Source organism: Hippopotamus amphibius, chromosome 3, assembly GCF_030028045.1.
Source record: "Hippopotamus amphibius kiboko isolate mHipAmp2 chromosome 3, mHipAmp2.hap2, whole genome shotgun sequence".
Taxonomy (NCBI): Eukaryota; Metazoa; Chordata; class Mammalia; order Artiodactyla; family Hippopotamidae; genus Hippopotamus; species Hippopotamus amphibius.
The window spans coordinates 163,988,147-164,010,898 of record NC_080188.1 but is presented as its reverse complement, the minus strand read 5'-3'; the positions used below and the strand labels follow the sequence as shown (position 1 = coordinate 164,010,898).

The 22,752-nt window shown below is 36.2% G+C and overlaps 1 protein-coding gene across 3 annotated transcripts in view; it reads left to right on the top strand.

Moving 5' to 3' along the window:
• PLA2G4A (phospholipase A2 group IVA) overlaps positions 1 to 21,239 on the top strand; it is a 143,889-nt gene extending 122,650 nt beyond the window's left edge. For all 3 annotated transcript variants that reach the window (XM_057728949.1, XM_057728950.1, XM_057728951.1), the window contains 4 exons: positions 2,491 to 2,675; positions 11,365 to 11,560; positions 13,083 to 13,240; positions 20,627 to 21,239. In XM_057728949.1, coding sequence (XP_057584932.1) covers positions 2,491 to 2,675; positions 11,365 to 11,560; positions 13,083 to 13,240; positions 20,627 to 20,758 — 671 coding nt within the window. In that variant the 3' untranslated portion in view covers positions 20,759 to 21,239. The remainder of the gene's footprint in view (positions 1 to 2,490; positions 2,676 to 11,364; positions 11,561 to 13,082; positions 13,241 to 20,626) is intronic.
• Positions 21,240 to 22,752: the final 1,513 nt, after the last annotated feature.

Here is a 22,752-nt window from a genome sequence, read left to right as displayed (position 1 = left end):
GACCATTGTAAAATTCCACAGCTGAACTGCCTTAAGGAAATGGTTCACAATTATAAAACAGAGCATGTTTCCATACCTGAAAAAGAACCTGATTAACTCATTCACAGGTTGGGAAACCGGGTATGTTTTAATTTGGGGGGAGGATGTTCTTTCATTGGGGCATTTATCAAATTTTCTGTGACGTTTTAGTGGATGTTAATAAATGGGGTTCAAGTTCAAATAAATTTGGAAAAACTAACAAGTGCATTGCCCTCTTCACAATGCAGTGGGGTGCTCTAATGAGTCTGAGAAGTTCTACTTAAAGATGCCTCAAGTATAGTACTTTAAAAGCAGTCTCATTTGCATTTGAGTCCCAACTGTGTCATTTATTAGCTGCACAGTCCTGAGCTCTTACTTGGCATAACCTCAGCTATCAAGGATAGAAAAGTAGAGTGAAACGAAAAACAGCAACCTGATCCTGATGGAATTATAGACTAGTGAGGAAGCAGCAGTCCTCACTGTTTACTCCAACGGTTGACTTATAAAATAGAAATAATTGCTGCTTATCTTAGAGAGTTATTGTCAGGATTAAGTAGTATCTCCACTAAAAAGTGCTGTTAGTTCAAGGCACAGTAAGGAAAATAGGGAACATGCATTATAATTTGCTATTATTTTAAGTTGTTGAATCTTGTATTTCTCAAACCTATTTGATCATGGAACTCTTATTTTGTATGTAGAATATCTGTTGATGTTTTGCAAAACTATTTTTTTACAACACAATTAAGAAACATTACTTCCTGTCAGTGTGCATAGAAGGTTGGAACCATGGTGTTTAGCTACAAGCCAGAGCTGGGAATTGGTCCACAGGATGATTTTTCATTTAAATGTAATCTTGGATTTAAAACAGGAAAAAGGAGACTATCAGTTTCATGATGAGAAGGGGGAAATCGAACAGATTAGGAGAGAAATAGATGTTTCTGGTTAATCTTTTAGCTAAAATTTAAAGCATCAGTTTATGAAACCAAAGAAAAATAATTTGTGAATTATTATTGTAATATATTATATCAGGGAAAATCACTGTGTCGTAAAAAATTCCCATTAATGTTTTAAATTTTTTATGCTTAATTGTGATAAAATACACATCAATGTGGTTTTCATGATTGATAGATGCATGTATAGATTGCCTCTATACATTGTAGTTATTGCTTTTTTTTAAAGTTTTTTTTTTTTTGATGAACCATCTGAATTTGTTACAGCATTGCTTCTGTTCTGTTTTGGTTTTTTGGCTGCGAGGCATGTGGGATCTTAGCCCAGGGTTTGAACCCACACCCCTTGCATTGGCAGGCGAAGTCTTAAACACTGGACTGCCAGGGAAGTCCCTAGTTATTGCTTTTAAAATTATCCATTTCAAACCCTTTAGTCTTATGGATATCCTACTTTCTGAAGTAACAGTTTGACACTATGCGTAGGGTTTAGACTTCCTGGACCTGGCTTGGAATCTTGAGTCTCACTATGTGAAACTGGACTTCTTAGGGCCTCATTTCCTTATCTTTAAAATGATACTAATAATTCCTCCTTTGTCTTCTAAGGAGTTTTCTAAAGATGGTAAATCTCCTATATGAAATTTCTAATATATTATAGATACTCAAAATAAATAAAGCTGCTTTTAGGAGAAATAAAAGTACCCAAATATACATTTCTAGCTTATTAGTAAAGTATTTTAAAACTTACATAAGACAAAGACTCATAATTTTTCACCTCTTTAAAAAGTTCACATATGTAATTTTTAAACAATAAAAATTTCAGAGGAATAGATGTTAAAGTTGGGTTAAATAATATATATATAATATATATATATTTCAATTTTACAATTCTTAGGTTTCAGATTCTGTGATAGATAGAAATTTAGAATTCTGGCTGATGGCAAAGTACACTGTCACTACAATCCATAGACACTTGATAAGAAAATAGAATTAACCCGAAGATAATTATTTAAAGAATGCTGAGCGTGTCTGCTGGATTATTCTCTTGGACTCCCGTCACCTACAGCGATGCTGTGTGGGATCCCTTCAGACTCGGCCACTCCCAGGTTGTGTCACTTTAGACATGAATTTAATGTATTTCATCCTCCATTTGTAGATATCCTCTATCTCACATGTCTGTCCTAAGACTTAAGCAAGATAATGCATGAAGAAATGTTTTTAAACAGTAAAGACCTATGTAATGGGCAGTCATGTTATGACAGGTGGTGGTGCACAGCTTAGAATTACTACCAGGGCCTGAGCCTTGCTTGCACTTTCCATGTATTACCCCACTTAATCCTCACAGCAACCTTACTGATAGAATCCTTTACTCTGATATTACAAATGAAGAAACCAAGAGTCTCCAAGGCCTGAGGGCCTAACCATATGGAATTCTATCTCACACATTTATGTAACAAATAGCTATACTATTCTAAATAATATTAAAGGATCATTTAATTCACTCTTTTCTTTCCTTTCCTTTTTAAAGATCCTGATGAATTTGAGCAGATATATGAGCCTCTGGATGTCAAAAGTAAAAAGATTCATGTGGTAGACAGTGGCCTCACGTTTAACCTGCCGTACCCCTTGATCCTGAGACCTCAGAGGGGAGTTGATCTCATCATCTCCTTTGACTTTTCTGCAAGGCCAAGTGACTCCAGTCCTCCGTTCAAGGTAAGGAGAATTTATAGCATTCCATTATCTGTCACAGTCTTTTGCATGCCTTGCAGCTATCTTAGTCCCCTGGACCTCAATTTCTTATACCTTTAGCCTATTTTCTACATTATTTTGAGTAGCATTTCTAAAACACAGATGTGATTCAGTCACTTCCCTGCTTAAAAATTTTTTAAATGATTTCCCATGACCCTCTTTCAAGTTCACAGTCCTGAGCAGGACAAGAATGATTCAATATACAAGGGTGAATCAAAAATTATCCGCACTCCGGTTATATTAAAACATCTGTAAATTCTATAGCCAGAGAGCGGGTGATTTTTGACTCACCCTCATATCTGAAGTTCAGCAAGCAAATTAGGCTGAAATTTGGGAGTTAGCATATAAAAGATAAGTAAAACCATGCATGAGGACTGTATACTATGAGAAGAGAATAGGACATAAAATAGTATCTTGATGATTCAACAATATCAGGGGAAAAGGACAAAAACCAAGTGTTTTATAACCAGTGTTATAAAACCAATTGAAGATAGTTAACAACAGGAAGTCTTTGGTGGAGTGGACAAGAGCAGTTTCAATAGGGTTAAGAGGGTAGAAGTCGTACTGCAGTGATTTGAGTGTTAAGTGGAAGTTAAAATGGAGACAATTCTGTAAACCATCTGGGGAAGAAGGAGATGGACAATATCTGCAGGAGGATGTGGGGACAGGGAAATTGTGTGTGGAGGGGTTGGTCAGAGATACTTGAGTATGTTTAAATGTTTTAATGGCTAAGACTCATGAATGAGGAAATGTTATTGCAGAATGGAGAGATGACATGTATGATAGAGCTACACCCCTGGGAAGGTTACAGGGGTAGGGAGTGGAAGGGAGACACAAAAATACAGGTGGAGAGGAGTCTGGAAATGGCTGTAGTGGGACAAGAGAGAAGCGGGGAGATTATGGCTGTGGATGGAGGTTAGTTATTAGGTATGGAGAAGGGAAGATGGGAACGTACTCGATGACTTCTAACTTTTAGAAGAATTCAGAGTCAGCGTTATCTTCTGAGGGTGAGAGAATGGAGGAAGTGGAGCTGGGGTATGAAGATAGAAAAGTCTGCCTATGTGAAGAAACAAGGAGTGGTTCTGAGTAGGGCCATGCAGCACCAAAGTGAAACCATGAATGTTACTTGTACCCCTTGCCTCAAACTTTCTTTAGATGCAGCTCAAATTTGTTACCTTTCTTGACCTCCACCGGTATAGTTTTAGTACAAAGGACTAGGAAAGTGGTAGTTAAGAAGTGGTCAAGCTGGACCAAATTCCAAGGCTCCAGAATGAAAATCTAATGTGCTTTTCCTTTTTCTAGCTGTCTCCTTTGTACACACTATGTGTGTATGTTTCCCTGTGCTGTGTGCTATGTGCTGTGTACAGCAATTAATGGTAAAACATGGTTCTTGATCTTGACCACATTTTAGCTTTCGGTGGGGGGAGGACTTTTATACACGAGAGTCATTTGGAAGGAAGTTAAGAAACTATTGTTAAATAGTTATTTGGGTTTATATAAATATGTGTATTATAGGAGATCCATACAAAAATAGATTGGTGTGTCCTGGAATAGATTTACAGGGAAATAAATGAAATAGGATGAAAATGGCACAGAAATGGCAATGAGCACATCTGAGGAGTGATCTGATTAGAGTGATAGATATTACACTACCATTAGGAGGGCTTTAGGGAAGAATTTAAGGTTGGATGGTTGCAAACAGAGACTCAGTGAAGTGTTTCTAGCAGACAAATGACTTCATGAAATTGGAGTTTTATGATGATTAATCTGACAGTGGAAAGTAGGATGAATTGGAGGATGGAGAACAAAAGATTAAAATTAAGAGGGATTTACTGTAATGCAAGCATAGGACAGTGAAGTACTGCAACAGGGTGAGTGACTGTGAAAACCAAGAGCAGGATTTGATGACCCATGAGCAGCAATGGGGAGGTGAGCTTCAATGGATGACTCTACCATGATAGCTTGGAAGCTCCTTCTGGAGGTGGAAGAACCTGAGTATTCATTTCACCAATGGGAGTTTAAAATGTCAAAGCCATCATTTTATGTATGAATCAGTGCTCCACTACCTTAATGAACTGATATTAGAAGAAGGTTTTAGAATATTACTTTGTACCTCTAAAAAGAACTGTTGTACTGTGTCGTAGTTTTTAAACATACTTTGATCCACTATTTCTAATTAAGAAGAATACTTGTAAAAAATTTGGAAATATGAATATACATCAAGTGCTTCTGCTATTCATAGACAACGGCTGCTGATGTTTTGGTTTTTATTTTTTTCTCTCTTCACTGTGTGCATGTGTGTGTTTGTCACATATTTTTGCAATCTGCTTCTTTCTACTTAAAGTTACATTGTGAGCATTTTCCTATGCCATTAAATATTTTTAAAAACATAATTTTAAACACAGCATGATATCTCTACATGTGTATAAGCAATAATTTATTTAACAATGTTGTGTTTTCAACTTTAGGTTATTGCTGTCTTGTCACTTTTTTCCTCTAATGGTCATCCTTGCACATGAATCTTTAATCACACTTTGTATTATTTCCTTTGTTGTCTTCTTGGACATGCATTAGTGAAGAATTTTAATACGATTTTCCAGATTGCTTTCCAAAAAAGCTGTGCCAATTTACATTACTATGTTAAATTGTACACGCGAACCTTTGTTTTACACAGCTTTGCTGGCATGAAAAACTATTACAGTTGGGCATGCTCATAGATGTGCTTTAGAATTATTTCATCAATTCCTTACATCCTACCCCTCTTCCTCATATGTGAACATATCTTTTAACTATCGATTTAGTAGGGCATGAAGCCTATCATTCTGGAAATAATGAATTGTATTATCAGAGATTTAATATAAAGGAAATTGCAATATATTATAGGTCATGCATTTTTTCCTCCAAAAATGAACTTCAGGAAATTCAAAGTGAACAAAATGAACTTTTCAGGCTTATTTGGAATATGGAAAATGATTTTTTAAACTTATGAGTGTTGTTACATAGATTGTCATTATAATAATATGCATTTCAATATGGATCTAAAAGATTACTCAAACATAATTTTTAAATTAATAAAAATATTATACTATTAATGCTAATGCAGAATATTTATTTTAGGTATAATATAGTAAGTTTGAAAAATTGAATCTACATCAAAGTTTTTGAAGCTCCAATGCAGTACCTGGATATATGCAATATAATTTTATTAAGGTGATTAAATCATGACTGTTTTTCTATTTTTGAGACTAAAATATGGATACCATTTGAAATTAAGGAGTAGAGCAAAAAATTAGAACCATTAACTTTATTTCATGAACATTTCCTAAGTATAGTTAAATCTCACATTTTGTCAGGGAGATATTAGAATGATGGATATCATGGTTTTTGATAAAGGCAACACAGTTTATATTATATCTGTTTTGTAACTGGCCTTGAAATGTCATGACGTCAATGTCAGTGATACTGAAGGGGGTTTTTTTGTTTTTTTTTAGATTAGTGGGCACACACGCTAATGATAGTCCAAATGTAAAGAGCCTCATGACTCTAAAGAGTGTTATTAATTGATTTAAGAAAAACAGCTCTGTGTTTCATTTTGTCAAGTTTCTCTTTGTTAACCATTTAGTAATTTAGATATATGCTGTCCTGTCCAAATTCAGTTTACCTGTAGGGTCCATTCAAGGAAAATGTTAATAGGAGTTATCTTTAATATTTGTCATAAAAATAAGCCATGGTCTTCATATTCAAGTCTGCGAAAGAAACAGGCTAAGTTTAAGGGGGAAAATTTGGGGATGTCTTGAGGAGCAAAGAAGGAATATATGGAAATTTACAGCTTACTACTGGAGATTTTTTTCCTTTACCTTACAAAATTTTATGGAGAGTAATAGATTCGGGTTGTTATGCCATAAATTATATTATTTTATATTATGTTGCCATATATTGGACATAAATCTAGCTGTTTTTCAGTGCTCTTTTAGATGCTCAAGGATAAGAAGCCAGAACAGTGGGTTCATTCTCTTAAAAATAAAAGGAAAGAAAGGGGAATTCCCTAGCAGTCCAGTGGTTAGGATGCCGTACTCTCACTGCCAAGGGCCTGGAACCAATCCCCGGTCGAGGAACTAAGATCCCACAAGCCGTGCGGCGCAGCCAAAAAAATAAAATAAAATAAAAAATAAATAAAAATAAAAGGAAAGAAGGAAGGAGAGAAGGAGGCAACGAGGAAAGGAGAAAAAGAAGAGAGAAGCAAGGGAAATTTGAAATGAGCCAGTCTTTACAAATTATAGAAGTAATGTGTCTAAATTAACTTTATCTCCCTGTATTTTCACTCCAGGTCAAAACTTCATTTACCCACAAATAACACACACAAAAAAGTCTGTATTTTTCCACACTAACCTGATTTATTTGTTGACCCTATGGCATGATCCTTGGTTTAGAATCTCTGTATATGATGTAATTATGGTATGTACATGAGTCAAACCAGTCCAAGTGTTAGCTCTGTGGGCATCAGTCCACCATGGCTGATGAAGGGAACTACATGTTATTAAATGTAGCATTTACAGATTTACCTGTTGTGTTAGATTCCTGGTGCTGCAGTAACAAGTTACCATAAACACAGTGGCTTGAAACAACAGAAATGTATTCTCTAACAGTTCTGGAGGCCAGAAGTCGAGATCAAGGTGTCCTCAGGGCCACACTTCCTCCAAAAGCTCTACAGGAGAATTCTTCCTTGCCTTTTCCAGTTTCTAGTAACTTCAGGCTTTCCTTGGCTTGTGGCTGCATAACTCCAATCTCAGCCCCCATCTTCCTGTGACCTTCTCCTCTGTTGTGTGTGTTCTTATAAGAACATTTGTCATTGGATTTATGACTCCCCCAGCTAATCCACAATGATCTCATCTTAAGACCCTTAACTTAGTCACATTTGCAAAATCCCCTCCTCCAAATAAGGCTGCCTTCACAGGTCCTGGGTGATGAGGGCATGGACTTATCTTTTGGAGGGCCACCATTCAACCCACTACACCTATATTGGTTGTGGAGGATCAGATGCCTTGTGATGAGGGGATATACCCAACATTAATTTCTCCTTACATACTTTTGTAAATGTATAGTAACCTCAGTGAAAAAGAACTAAGGAGAACTGCAAAGGGCTCTGTAAATTCTATACACTGTTAGAGAAAATAATTTTCATGCCTATTGCATTATAAAGCTCTTGGATCCTAATACTTTTATTGGAAGTAAGAATGACCACAACCACAAAATAATGAATTCTAAATTGTTGTTTCTATCCATTGTATCTTGGATTAGTTGCTTCAATAATTTTTTAGAATTCTGAAAATTTATTTACATAGTTAGACTCCCTACCTCTCCCCAATCTGAAAATAGATTTTAAATAATGAGAAACATCTTAGAAAACACCTACCCTAGGTTTATACTGAGAAAAACTCATTTCCTCTGGAGGAAAGCTAATTTATTATACATATATTTATAAATAAATTAAATTTAAATTTAAGTATATATTTATTTACATATATAAATAAAATGGCATATATATATATATATGCCATTCACACTATAATTTGAATATATTTCTATGTTATTTAGATTGTTTTTCCTACCCTTCAAGATGTTTCGGTACTCAAATATGAGCACAAACGTCTTACAAAGTATCACTTTGAAGGACACTCTCAAATTTTTATCTCCACAAAAAATCATTTTAGTTAGTACTATGTAAATTTACCATGAATTAGTCTGTGGAAATCTGAAGTGTCTGAGGTGTCAGACAATAACCAAAATGGATGGATGGTTAGAACACAGTTCTGGCATATTGCTGTAATTTGTGGAGCAGCAGGGTTTTTTGCTCACTGCATTCTTCCAAAATGCTCTTTTCAAATTCGTCTGCTCTACTCATAGTTTTGTCATCGTTTCTCAGCCGTTACAAACGGAGAAACGAGACATCGGAGAGGTGATGGTTTTTCCATCCTGTAATCACTGCCTTTATGGTCATCGGTTTTTAATCTTTTCCACATCAGGATCGTATAAGGAAAGGGAAAGTTTCTGTCTCTTCCTGATTCCAGCATAAAATAGCTATCTAAAAATAGCTTGGTTTTTTACCTCATGCAATTCCCTTTTCCTCTTTCTCCACACATCCACACAAGACTGGTCATACCCTTGAGTCATGTTTGTAAACACTAGAAAGCTCTTTCTTTTCCTTGTTCTCACGCAATTCCACAGTGTGAACTTTTAGTTTTATTTTGATGTTGAATAATCTTTAATGAGTAACTGTGAACAGTGCTAGACAAGAAATAACAGGCTGAATAATTCCACTGAACAGGAAGAAAAATGATTTAGAAATAAAAGTTTTCTCAAGTTTCAAGCAAGCAATTACTCATATATATATATGATTTTCAGTGAAGTATAATCACATTTAGCTTAACAGTTTATGAAACAAATGCTTTACTATATATCAAACCTTTTATTCTCCCAGATTTTTATTTCTCAGTAAATGGCATTGAGAGAGTCATTCAACTTAAAATTCAACGACATTCCAGAAGTATCAGGAACAGTGAAAGTTCAAAGAAAAACGTGTTTTTCTCTGAACTGAAGGTGCTATTTTAAAGTACTTATTTTCTTAAATATAAATTACTGAGTTTTAAAAAATACATGATCTCATTTAATCCTCACAGCCATGCTCGGGAAGATAATAGTATTAACTTTATCTTACAGCTCATTTATTTACAAATGAGTTGCTGAGAAATAAGAAACAGTTAAAATGTAGGTAAAATGGGATTGGGAGCCTGCTATTTCAAGGATAGTACACAGCCTGATCCATGTGTGTGTTGTTACTGATGATCCCAATGGTGCCATCAGGAGAGCCTCAGTGATACTTCCGCCCACAAAATAATTTCTTCCCGGTTGAGCTGTAGTGCTAAGCAGTTTGTCTCAGATCACCGAGCTTGCAAGTCAAGATGTGCTGAGCCTTTCAGGCTGCACAGCCCAGGCATGAAGCCATCCATCATGTTCCCTGCCTCTTCCATACTGCACTATCATATCTACTCTTTATCTTTCCCATTGACTTATAATCCCTAGGTATCCAAGGACAGCCCCTCTCTTATACCTAGAACGTAGGTGCTCAGTAATAACACTGAATGAATTAATAAGCACTCTGAGAAAATAGTCCAGGTATACTGCAAAATCTCATGGCGAATAAATATTTTTTTCATAGCATTTGCCACAGTTTTAAACCTGAAGGGTTATTAGATTACTATCTCTGACGCACCAGGCTATGTACATCCCATGAGAACTAGAGTTTTACTCAGTGTTGTCTCCACCTTCTAGCGTGGCGCTTAGATTGGCAACTAATAATTATTATTGAATGAATCAATGTGATGACGAGTAGTTAAAAAAACTTCAGATAATAGTGATCATTTCTCTAAAACTTCCCCTCTTTAGGGATTTCCCTAAACTGTTGCTGTCTCTCTTCCTTTTTCCTCTTTTCTTTCTTCATTTTTCCCCTTTCATCTCTTTACTGATCTGTCAAACATTTGTATAGCATGTAATACGTGACAGGCGTGGTTGTAAGTACTGCACTCATATTAATTTACTTAATTCTAAGAGAAGTTTTATGAGATATGTGCTGTCATTGCCATCTGTACTTTATATTTGAGGATATTGAGTGTGGAGACATTAAGGAACATGCCTAAGGTCCCGGAACTTGCGCTTTAACTCAGGCAGTCTGGCTCCAGAGTTGGTGCTTCTCCCAGCAACACAGTCTGCTTCTTATTTGTCCCCCTTGCCCTTCAGCTGCATTTCAATAGAAATAAGCTCTATTCACTGCACGTCTCTGTGTTGATTTACGTTCTCTAGTTTAAATGTATTTATTTTTTGTGCTTAACTGCTGTGTTTAGTCATCCTTGATGAGGAAACAGACGTTAAACCTCAGTAGTCGACAGCAAATTTGTATTTCTCCGTCACGTTGCGTGTCAGTGGGTGCAAATCAGCTACTGTGGCTGTGTGCCAGGTGTCTTCTCATTCCAGTGGGGATGTATAAGCCTTTTACCCGGAAGTGAGTTAATATGAGGAAGCAGTTACAATCTGCCACGCCCAGTATGGCCAACTCTTGGCCACTGCACGTGGAATAACAAATGAAGCCAGAAGCTCAGCTTCTTTTCATAAACAGAAGAGAAAAAAAAAGCTAATTCAGAGCTGTGCTCAAATGCATTCATCAAATTTGTTAATTTTTAATCAGTTTTGTGGAGAAGATGCATGTAAAAATTCAGTAACAGAGTGCTCCTCATTCTGCTTCAACAGATTGTTTTTTGACTGTGAAGAGTTAAAAAAATTCACATGGTTTATAAATGCCCAGAACCCATAATATATATGTTTTTTCCTCTAGCAATTGCATCAATGTAATTTCATTCAGTTCAGTTCATTAATTTTTAAAATGCCTCCTATGGAACTAGCCCTATACAAAGAACTGTCAAAATAATAGTGAGTTTGTTTATGGAGTAATTTTATGTTTTGGGGGGATTGATAAGCTTCTTAAGAACAGGGTCATTATTCATCCTAGCAAGGAGTATACTGCTAGCACAGAGTAGACACCTAACGAATATTGAATGATGAGCAGACCAACAGAACAAATGATCTTTTCCTCTCTCCATAGGAACTTCTGCTTGCAGAAAAGTGGGCAAGAATGAACAAGCTTCCCTTTCCAAAGATTGATCCTTATGTGTTTGATCGAGAAGGACTGAAGGAATGCTATGTCTTTAAACCCAAGAACCCTGATGTTGATAAAGATTGCCCAACCATCATTCACTTCGTTCTGGCCAACATCAATTTCAGAAAGTACAAGGCTCCAGGTACATTGGGAGTTATATTCTGTAAAGTAGAAATCTGATAAAGAATAAGACAGACATTAAGCTGGTTCACGCTGGCACTGCCTTACCAGCTGTTACAGCATTGAACACTTCCCTTACCTTGATAAATGGCTACTATGCTGAGACCCCAAGTACTCCCCCCTCTTCCTTACCCCAAGATCCCCTGAGCTCCTCACAGTCCAGAAACTGAAGGGTGAACAACTAGCTCAGTAAAAATTTCAGGGGTTTTACTCCACAACTTCAGATTTTATTTGTTCTGATTGATTGGTGCCCTTGTCATAGACATTGTTAAATATTTTGAATACTACCCTTGTAAGGGAGGCCTTGTTCCAGAACAAATCATGCAAAAAATTCTGGGAATGTTAACTGACCATAAAAATTAATGTACTCTAGCAGTACAATATGGCTAGTAATTTCAGGTTGCCATGTTATATTCCATAAAAAAAAAGAGAATCAAGTTCAAGGCACAGGCATCCAGAGGAGTCATAGACGCTTCTGTATCCTGGAAGATACTGATTAACAAAAGGGGATATAGAGATTGACAGGCAAGATGCTAAATGCCTCAAAATCAAATTATTTTAGGACCAGAAAATGTAGCTGTGAAAGGAAAGACAAAAAATCATGGAAGATTTGAAAGGAGACTATGGAGTGGAAAGTGATCTTTTTCTAGACAATGGAAGAAGTCAGAGAAAAGATCAATAGAGGTGGAGGTTATTATGAGTCATACTTCAACACAAAAGAAGGAAGAATTGGTTGGCATTTTTAGTTATTGAACAGTAGAATACTTAAAACCTAGGAAATTTTGAATTTTCTATCATAATTAATTCTCAAAAACAGGCTGTCGGGGGGATTCCTGTGACATGAAGACAATTAATTAATTTTGGGGTTTGGGTTCTACCAGAAGCAGATTCCAAGCAGTGGGTTCAAGTGCAAATGCTTTATTAGGGTGAACTAGGAAACTTTAGTAAGAGAGCGGGAAACTGATAAGGGGAAGAAAGGCAGAAAACAAAAGATGTGTTAGTAAGCTGCTACCACCAGGAGAACCTGATCCTGCTGGGAAACTCTAGGAAATGAAATAGAATCTATGGTCTGGAATCATCCTTCCCACTTAAACACAGCAAGCTGCAAGGGAACCAGGGAATTTATATACCAACACCCAAGTCTTTGGTTGACAGCTTCCTAGGACAGAGAATTATTTACGGAATTTCCAACCTGCTGCCAGTGAGCAAAGCAGCCTTTCACAGTTAACTAGGGAGGGGTAGAAAGCCTTCAGGCAAAGAGATGCAGATACTGGCAAACTGGAAGTTGCTTAGTCAGAACACATGAAAATGGTCAAGTCCAGGGAATATGGGCGGAGGCCTCATAGTGTATACTGAGGATGACATGACTCCTGAAGGGGCTCCCAATATTGTGTTTCTGGCTATTTGTATGTTTCATGCCCTGGATTTCAGAGATAATTTGTGGTTTTCAAAAGAACACCATTTGAGACTCTTCTTATATTTAGGTGTTCCAAGAGAAACTAAAGAAGAGAAAGAAATAGCTGATTTTGATATTTTTGATGACCCTGAGTCACCATTTTCAACCTTCAACTTTCAATACCCAAATCAAGCATTCAAAAGGCTACATGATCTGATGTACTTCAATACTCTGAACAACATCGATGTAAGTATCTCCTACAATCATTGACAATGTCAAATACTTCTTATAACATGAACTTAGCAATACCTCATTTTAATTAATTAAAAATAAAAATAAGGTTTACAGACAACACCCCCCAAATTGTACCATTTCATTTTTCGTGAATTATTCTATTCATGTCCAGAAGAACCCCATAAGATTCACAAATAAGAAAACCAATGCCTCCAAATTGGCAGAGCCTACATTTTATAATATTATTTGATTGAAAGACAGTTAATCCGCAGCTTCTTTCCCAAAGTATCTAGTGTACTTATCATATGATAAAATAAGTTTTAAGTAAAAAGTGATAAAATGGAAATATAAGAGTAAGGAAGTGAGTACAACCAGAAGTGTAGCTAATCTGCAAAAATAGCATGAATTTTAATGGATACACTCATACTTTTAAATGTCTTTATTTTTGTGGATCTTGGGAATGTCTCCCAAAGCAGCACTCTCCATTTTTAGCCCTGGAGATATCAAGCATGCTTTGCTTCAGAAACGTTAGAAACAAGTCATTCTCTTCAGTATTATTCCTATCACTAGTATATCTGCTGCTAAGATTCTGTCTCTGTGTAAAATTCTTTAGCTGCTAACTCACCATTTAGGACCACTGTTGTGTAATTGGAATCATGTGTTGGCTTGCGGTTCCACGTCATTGTGTCTCACAAATGATTAGCGGTCGTAAAAGGCAGAGTTCATTGGCCTAATCAGATTTTGCACGTTAGAAAAAAAAGAATAACAGAAAGAAAGAAATTAAATGGAGAGGGAAAGGCATCATACCTGGTTTGTCAGTCTTTTTGGAGACTGTATGAATGGAGTAAAAGAATGTACCATGTGCGAATGAGTCTTAAGTGCATGAGATTTAATTAGATTTTGTGATCTAATAGAATTCTGGCACATCTAGTTTGCTTGTTTGTTTAGTTTGGACTGAAACTAGTAATGATCAATTGTGTGCAGTTATAACAGTTACACCATAATACCTTTATTAATCAATATCTTTAATTTTTATTAATCAATATCTTTAATTTTTGTAAACATATGAAATTTTTCCCAATAACTCTCAGTTTCTGCAGCTCTGAAGTGTTTCTTGTCAGCCGTCATTTGTGAATAAGTAAAGTCATATTACTGGAGTTGGGAAAATAAAGGATACACACACACACACAGCATATCTGTATATATACATATATGTATATATACATGTGTGTCTATATATGTAACTTACACAACTACATTTCTCTCATTGTTTTCAGTTCTGGTTTATATAAAACCTGCTAAGCTATTTTCTATAAAGAAATATATAGTTCCATTTATGTATTTTACAAACATTCTTCAAAGTAATTTGTTCAACACATAAATGAAAAAGTTAAAGCCTGAACAAAACCAGACTGAATTCCAAAATAACTGTTCTGAGCTCATCAAATATAGATTTTTCATAAGCCATTTAATTAAGCAGGTTTTAATTGCTTCTAAGAACTTTTCTGACACAGTAAGTAGAAGCAAGGCCATGGACTTTATATCATGTTTAGCTCTTAGGCTATTTGTGTGACTTTGAATAAGCTACTTAAACTTTTTGACCCTCGGTTTCCTCATTTCTGAAACAGGTGTCACAGCACCTATCTTAGTGGCAGTAGTGAATCTTGAATCAGGTGATGTATGAACAGTACCTTGCAAACAGAAGATGCTTAATAATAAATAGGAACCATACCTGTGTGTGTGTCTGTATCCTAGAAGTCAATATAGGTAATGGCAGCCTAGGCAATAAATACATATATTTTTTGAATGAATGAATGTAGGCTTTCTCTTAAATTATATGACCATTGAAACTTGTGTTTAATGATTCTTGGTTGTGTATATGTGTGTGTGTGCGTCATACGCAGGTAAGACTTCCAGTTTTCACTGTCGTCTCTCTCCCCTGATGACTCCCACTCCCTGCTTTTAACCAGGAAAACATATTTTATCAGAATCAAAGCTTCTTGATAAGTGATGATAAATAAAGAACAGCCAAACTCTGAGGTAGGATGCTGGGTCATTAGGCTCAATCATGAGCTAAATCACTCATTCCCACACCATTTGATGAAAGTAGGTGACTAAATCATGCTCCAGCAACACAACACGTATTTACTTGTCATAGACTGTCGGAGTTGCTCTCCAGTTGTGGACACTGTGTATATAAACTCGTCTAATGCAAAGACATCTGACTGCCAATCCCATGGAGGTAGGTTTCAACTTTGTGGCCACCACCTCCATGACTTAAGGCAAATTTTCATCTTCAATTCACATCCTGATTTAAATCTTTACTCTGAAAAGGCCAACCTGTCTCTGACCGCTGTGTGCTTCTATTGCTTCATTTTCCCCAGAGGTTCTAGCAGACCTGCTTTGCTGAAGCCAAATTCCAGTTCATCTTTAGAGATCTTCTGTTCTGTTTCTACTCACTTCATGACAGCAGGCTGGGTGTCTCATTAGTGTCAGGTTTCTGCACTTACTCAGTCTTCCCAAATTCCTTTTCACTGAACATTGCCCAAGTACTTTCACAATGGCAGCATTTCATGATTTTGTTTTTTTTTTTTTTAAGAAACCTAGTATATCGTGACTTACACTGGTAGACACGTGGTCTGTGGAAAATGCAGAAGCTTTGGAGTCAGACCAGATTTTTGCTTGTGCCTCTTCGCTAGGTGACCTTGGGCATGTTGGTTAACTTTTCCAAATTGTACTCTCTTCATTTGTGAAAGGAAATAATGATACAGATTTTTATGGGGTCGGGATGAGGATTAAGTAAAAGGATGTAGTTTAAGAACTTGGCATGTATGAGACACTCAATAAGTTGAAACAGGTAATATGATAATGATACTAATTATTATGTGTCCATATTTCTGCTTTTAATTATAAATGTAAAGCCTTTAAAAACAATGACTCGCCTTATTTACCTTGTGTCCTCCAGAGGTACTGATCACAATGCTCGCCACCTAAAATAAATATGCAACAAAATTTTCATAAATCGTTTAAAAAAATGTCATCGACTTACTGGATGAAACTATTGAAGAGTTTACTATGGTGGGAGGAGGAGGCAGTGAGTGTCAGGATACAAGGCTTGTTGGTTGGAGGCAGATGCCTGACCATGGAGAATCTCCATGCAGTGCGTGCCTGGCCAGATATTGCAGCTACGTGCTGTGCCCGTAAACTACCACCTCAATCTGGAGGAAGTACACCTTCTGAGGTCTCTTTTCCAGGATCTTGTTGATGGAGTTATCACAGGAAAATGTACTGTTATGCAGTCTCACTCATTCCATTTATGAATTCAGTAGGCATATTCTAAGAACAGTGACAGTTTATTACAGCATATGCCAATGGTGCATAATCACGAGCTTTTAAAATTCTTTCTCCAACGATCCTATAAAGTGTTAAAATTAGGTGTTAACTAAAATGAGGAAAAGCATATATCCAGAAGGACTGACATTTACTTTTTCACTTACTGATATTTCATCATCATTAAGAGTGTCTAGGTACAAATTAAAGTTTTTGTCTTTTACAAAATAATTTAGAAGCTTATTATGTATCATAGCCTTATTTTTTGTGTGCAATATCTCTAGGCATTTCTTTTTTTCTTTAATTGAAGGATAGCTGATTTACAATAGTGTGTTAGTTTCAGGCGTATAGCACAGTGATTCAGTTATACATATATATATTTCTATATCTATGTATCTCTCTCTATATATTCCCTTTCAGGTTGTTTTCCCTTTTAGGTTATTACAAAATATTAAGTATAGTTCCCTGTGCTATACATTAGGTCCTTGTTGGTTATCATGGCCTTATATATTAGGCCCCAATTCATTTACCTTTAATGCTACCTATAATCTGTTTACATCTTATGTATTTATTAATTCAACACATGTTTATTGAGTGTCTACTGTGCCGGAAACTGTTTTAGGAACTAAGGATACAGCAATGCACAAAACAAAAAGAATAAGGGAAAGTTTTGAGTGCTTAATATAAGCCAGATATTTCCTTTATCAAATATTCAGCATTCCAAACTCGCCTGTGAGGTAGGTATTTTTATTTCTATGTGAGGAAACTGAATCATGGATTATTTAGGCTGATTGTTGAAAGTCACAGAGGTATGTTGAGGAGCTGAGATGGGGCCAAAGGTTTTTTCTCACTCTTTCCTCACTTTTGAACCATCTATTTCTCAAGCAGCCTTATTTCCAAGTATACCCCAGACACAGCCTCCTTTCCAGCCAGGCCACTTTCCAGATGTTTCCTGTATCTGCCATGACCTTCCATCTTCACTCTCTTTATGAGACTGTCTTTTCACTGAGGATGTCCGGTCTTTCCACTCCACTTATCAAATCCTGCTTGTCCTTCAAATCAACTCAAGTCTCATTGTCTCTGTGAGTTGAGCTTTATCCTGTTTAATTTGACCTCCAATGAGCACCTTCTAGGCAGTCATTAATTTCACAAATATTTATTCTTCCCCTTCTTGTTCTAAGTGCTGAAATTTAAAGAGTGACAAGACTAATAAAGCCCCTACTTTTAAGACATTTCAGTTTTTATTGGGAGGGCAGTCAACAGATCCATTCATTTACTCCAGAATATCTTCGTGCATTCTGCTATATTTATAATTTTTATTTCTCTCTCAAAATATACTGTAACTTTTTTTTAAGGCTCATTTTAAATTTTCTATTGTGCGAATTCAATACTTATTTGTGGAGTGCTTCCAATCTCACATCTTTAAATTTGTTCCTTTTGGGGAAAGATTACCTTTTTCATGTTTTCTTTTCTTTATGCCTTTATTGCCAAATATTTAAAGGATCCAGCAAATTGGGAGACTTAAATGGCGCAAGTGAAATTTGACATGGGTCTCATTTGGGGATAGGTGGTGGGGATGAAGAGGGTTGAGAGATGAGGGCTCCCACTAGGATAAAACTGACAGGAAGGATTTGGAGTCTCAATGAGTTTTGGGGGGAATGAGAGGAAATTAGATGGAAACACTATTGACAATTACTCCTAGTATAATCTTAAAAAAATAGGAAGACTCAAATATAACATATTGCCTTTTTGAACACATCTGATTGTACTATTTGTCATGGTGAAAGGTTTGAATTTAGCAATTGATGTAATACTGAGCTCAGCTACTTCTGTTTATATCACAGAATCCTACATCACATCAAACAGGTGATCTGAAAAACCTGATTCATGGTTTCATAGTGTTCATGTGCCACCTAGCGGTTCAACATGCACATTCTAATTGCAAACTATTTGGTTTTTTCGCTTATAAATGTGAATATCCATTTTTGTTTATAAGAACAGCCTGTTTACTTAAAACACCTGCGAAGGACCAACTATGATAAACCCACTAGTTCACAATATTGATATGGTGGATTTTTTGTGTTTATGGATTCATTGTAAAAGAATTGACAGCCGTCATTATTAGAAGAACGTCCCCTGTGGGTTTTTTTTTTTTTTTTTTTTAAATATATTTTAAAGCTTTTTAGGTGTTTGGAAAGTAAAGAGTTGAGTTTTAGTTTTACTTGGGTACTTCTCTGCAATAAGGGTTGGTGTGTCTCATGTTGCTTTGGTGCTCCTTTCAGAAGGAGAAACCAACGGAAAACTTGCTGACATGGTCTCTAAAAAGACAGAGAGGTTATTAAAAGAAGATGTCATAAGACACATTTGATAGCAGGATTGATTTGCTGACTTCTACCATATAATAAGCCTGCTATTGGCTATATATATGGTGTGTTTGTTTCTAGTGAACTTTACAGCTTCACATATAATTTAAAGCTCCTAAATTTCCTCACATATGGTCAGTTTAAAAATACCAACAATAAATAGGTGCTAATTATGGAATGTTTTCTATGGGCACAGTACTTTATATAAATAATCTCCAGTTCCCACAAAAGCCAAGATTAGTATTATTTTCATTTTAAAAAAGGGGAAACAGGCTCAAGGATATAAGTTAATTCCCTTTGATCTCATACAGCCAACAAGTAACTGTGCCTGGAGGTCTCCTTCACAGACCTGAAGACTCCTCTTCTGTCGCCGTGTTTCCCTTACTCATGGACAAGATGGGGTCAGCGAATATCTGCTTTACTTAAAAGACTCAGTAACATTTGAGCCCATTTTTCCCAGAAGACAATTCTATATATAAAATTATATAATTTTATATAACATATAATTATATATTTATAATATAAATATATAAATATTTATATATTTATTTAAAGTAAATATATATTTTATATTTTCCCCAGAAGACAATTATATATATAGAATTGTCTTCTGGGGAAAATATATATATAATTAAAAATCATAAAGCAAACGAAAGTGTCACATTCCCGTGATAAATCCCTCTTTCTAGAATATGACAGTTTGTTTAAAGTTACCATCAGAGAATAGAGGGCCCTGCTCATTGGGCCTTACATAAGTCACAGAATATTAACTGCATGTTAGCATCACCCAAGTCACACATTTCTCTCCTCCAGGCATTGAACCCAGCTTGCCCAGTGAGACGCGATACAGAAGTAGGAAAACCCTACTGTGCACATATCTCCAAGGCCAAGTGGGCCACACCTGCTCTGGGTGGGAGGGGCCATGGTGTTCTAAACTTCTCAGACTTAGCAAGTGTTCCTGCTCATGGCAGAGGGCTGAAAAGCATGTGTATTACACCTTTATGTGGCCTCACAATCCCTGGGGTAGAGAATAAAGTGAATCCTAGCATATCCTTGTGACTTGCCTCTGGCCCTGAAACTTCTGTCTCACTGGTCATTAAGATGAAATCCTATAGTCCTATCCTGGGAATGGAGGCTTCCTGATTTTGGCAGGGTTCCAAAACAGCAGCAGAGCCAAGGTTACTATCCAGGCCTCTCTTCCAAAGCCCATTCACATTGCTCTGCAATAACTGCTTCAACCAAATTCCAGATTTTCTCTTCATTCCAAAAGTTCCTAACTAGGTTAACTTCATACCAAAAAAGTACATGATAATTATAATAGCAGTTCTTAGAGGTTGTAATCACCATTAATTGGCTGTATGTTAAGATTATTCTAAATAAAGAATAGCCATCATCAATAAAATCACAGAGCATAGTGTTTTCTAAGCAGAGGACATCCATGGTTTATAACTGTATTTGTTTCACTGAGAAAGCAGGGCAATTCTTCACCAATTCCTTCTCTCATTAGGATTAGGGAAAGTCTTGTACCTCCTCGTGGTGCCTCATTTCTGCTTATCTACTAACTGTTGGCTGCACTGTCTTAGTGCAGATAATTGTTGACTCATCCTCATATATATATATATATATATATTCTTTTTTTGATTAAACAAATGTTTTGATGAATTTAGAACAACACTAATTATACATCTTTTGCCTCTATTTGCAGGTAATAAAGAATGCCATAGTTGAAAGCATTGAATATAGAAGACAGAATCCGTCTCGTTGCTCTGTTTCCCTCAGTAGTGTTGAGGCAAGACGATTCTTCAACAAGGAGTTTCTAAGCAAACCCACAGCATAGTTTCTGTGCTGGAAAGGGTAGCAATTTCTGATGCGGAGGCAATTTGAAATATCATGACAACTGGATTTTAAAGGACAGGACAAATGTTAGCACTGATGTCAAGAGACTGATTGATACTCAAAGTTGCAGTTATTTAGCTGAGTGAGAACAATACTCTTTTAAGTTTGTTAGATTGACAGATGATGTTGATTGTGTAAAAACATGCTCAGCTACATTTTCTATCAGTATGAATTTCTTGATGCAAATGTAGGGACATAGACTGTGTTTTTAGATATTCCTTACCAACTATCATATGTGTCCTTTTTTTAAAATGTGGTTTCTTTTTTAGAATATTTAATGGTTCAGTCTCAATAAGTAAGACTTTGTATTGTATGTGAATATAATTCACTGACTGGATTTATTTGTGCCATGAGACAACACTATTTTTTATTTATATGTGCATAGATACATACGTGAAATAAACACATCTGTATAAAAATGAGCAAGAGGTAACTGAGTTTTTGTTTGTTATCTTTAATGAAATATTGCAAAAAAATATTATAAAAGTTGTTAATCCTAAACTCCAATGTGAAATGTCATTTTAAATCATGGAGATTTTTCTTTTTTTTTTAATTATTGTTTTTATTATTGCACATTTATTTTATCTCTAACCAGTGATGGCTATTTTAATACTTTGTTCTTTGGGAATTTCTTTTTTTTGTTTTTTTGTTTGTTTTATTTTTTTGTTTTTTTCTTTTGACTGTGTTAGGTCTTTGTTGCTGTGAACAGGCTTTTCTCTAGTTGTGACTCTTCTTTGCGGTGTGCAGGCTTCTCAGTGCAGTGGCTTTTCTCTTGTTGCAGAGCACAGGCTCTAGGTGCACAGGTTTCAGTAGTTGCAGCATGCGGGTTCAGTAGCTGTGCCACATGGGCTTAGTTGCTCCATGGCATGTGGGATCTTCCCAGACCAGGAATTGAACCCATGTCCCTTGCATTGGCAGGCAGATTCTTAACCACTGTGCCACCAGGGAAGTCCCAATCATGGTGATTTTTCTTAGAAAGTATGTATAATTTGTTGAGCAAATGATATATATTTGTTCAGCATGTAGAAAAAATATATATAACCTCTTCTAGTTTACTTTGCTGATATTATCTTATTTGTCCAACAGAGAGCAGTTGACCTCAGAAAAATCCAGAAGAGTGACAAGGGCTGTATCTGCAAGACTTGTTTTAGGGACAGTCTGTATTGCATGATGGTGGCTTGTTACCATTGAACTGTTAAGGTTCAGAATTAGCATTCCAAATATAAGGGTTTCCTCATTCTTCTTTTTTTGTCTACCTTTCTTCAATCTCTTTGTTCATGTCTCTTTTTTTCCTCTCACCTTTCATTAACATTTCTACCCATGAGGAAAGACAAAAAAATGTAACAGGAAGGGAACACTTGAAAGTTCGTTCTTCCATTGGTCAACTCATGCACACATCAAAGGAATGCCCACTACAGGCCATCAGGCATGTTGCAGGGACTGGGGATATAGGACTGGACAAAACTGACGAAAGTGCCTGCCTTCAAGGACCTTACATTCTAGTGGAGGTGACCAACAATAAACAATACCAAAAAATAAAAATAAACAATACAAATAAGTTTCTAGAATGTTTCCCGTAAGTGCCAAGGAGAAAATTAAAGAAGGGAAGGAAGGAGATGGGAAATGTTGGGGGGTGTAATTTTAAATGGGGCCCTGGGGAAGATCGCGATGGGATGCTTACATCAGATTAAAGATGTGAAGGAGTTGAGAGGGCAGGACCTGCGGATATTCGAGGGGAGAGTCATCCTGACAGAGGGAATAGCAGTTGCAAATGCTCTGAGGCAGAGCACCAAGCATGTTCCAGGAACAGGAAAGTGATCAATGTGCCCAGAGCAGAGTGGGAGGTATAAAAAATTAATTTTTACTTATTTGTTCAAGACAAGGCAATACTGTTTATATTTAATTGGTCCTTCAAAATAACCCTGTGAAATAAGA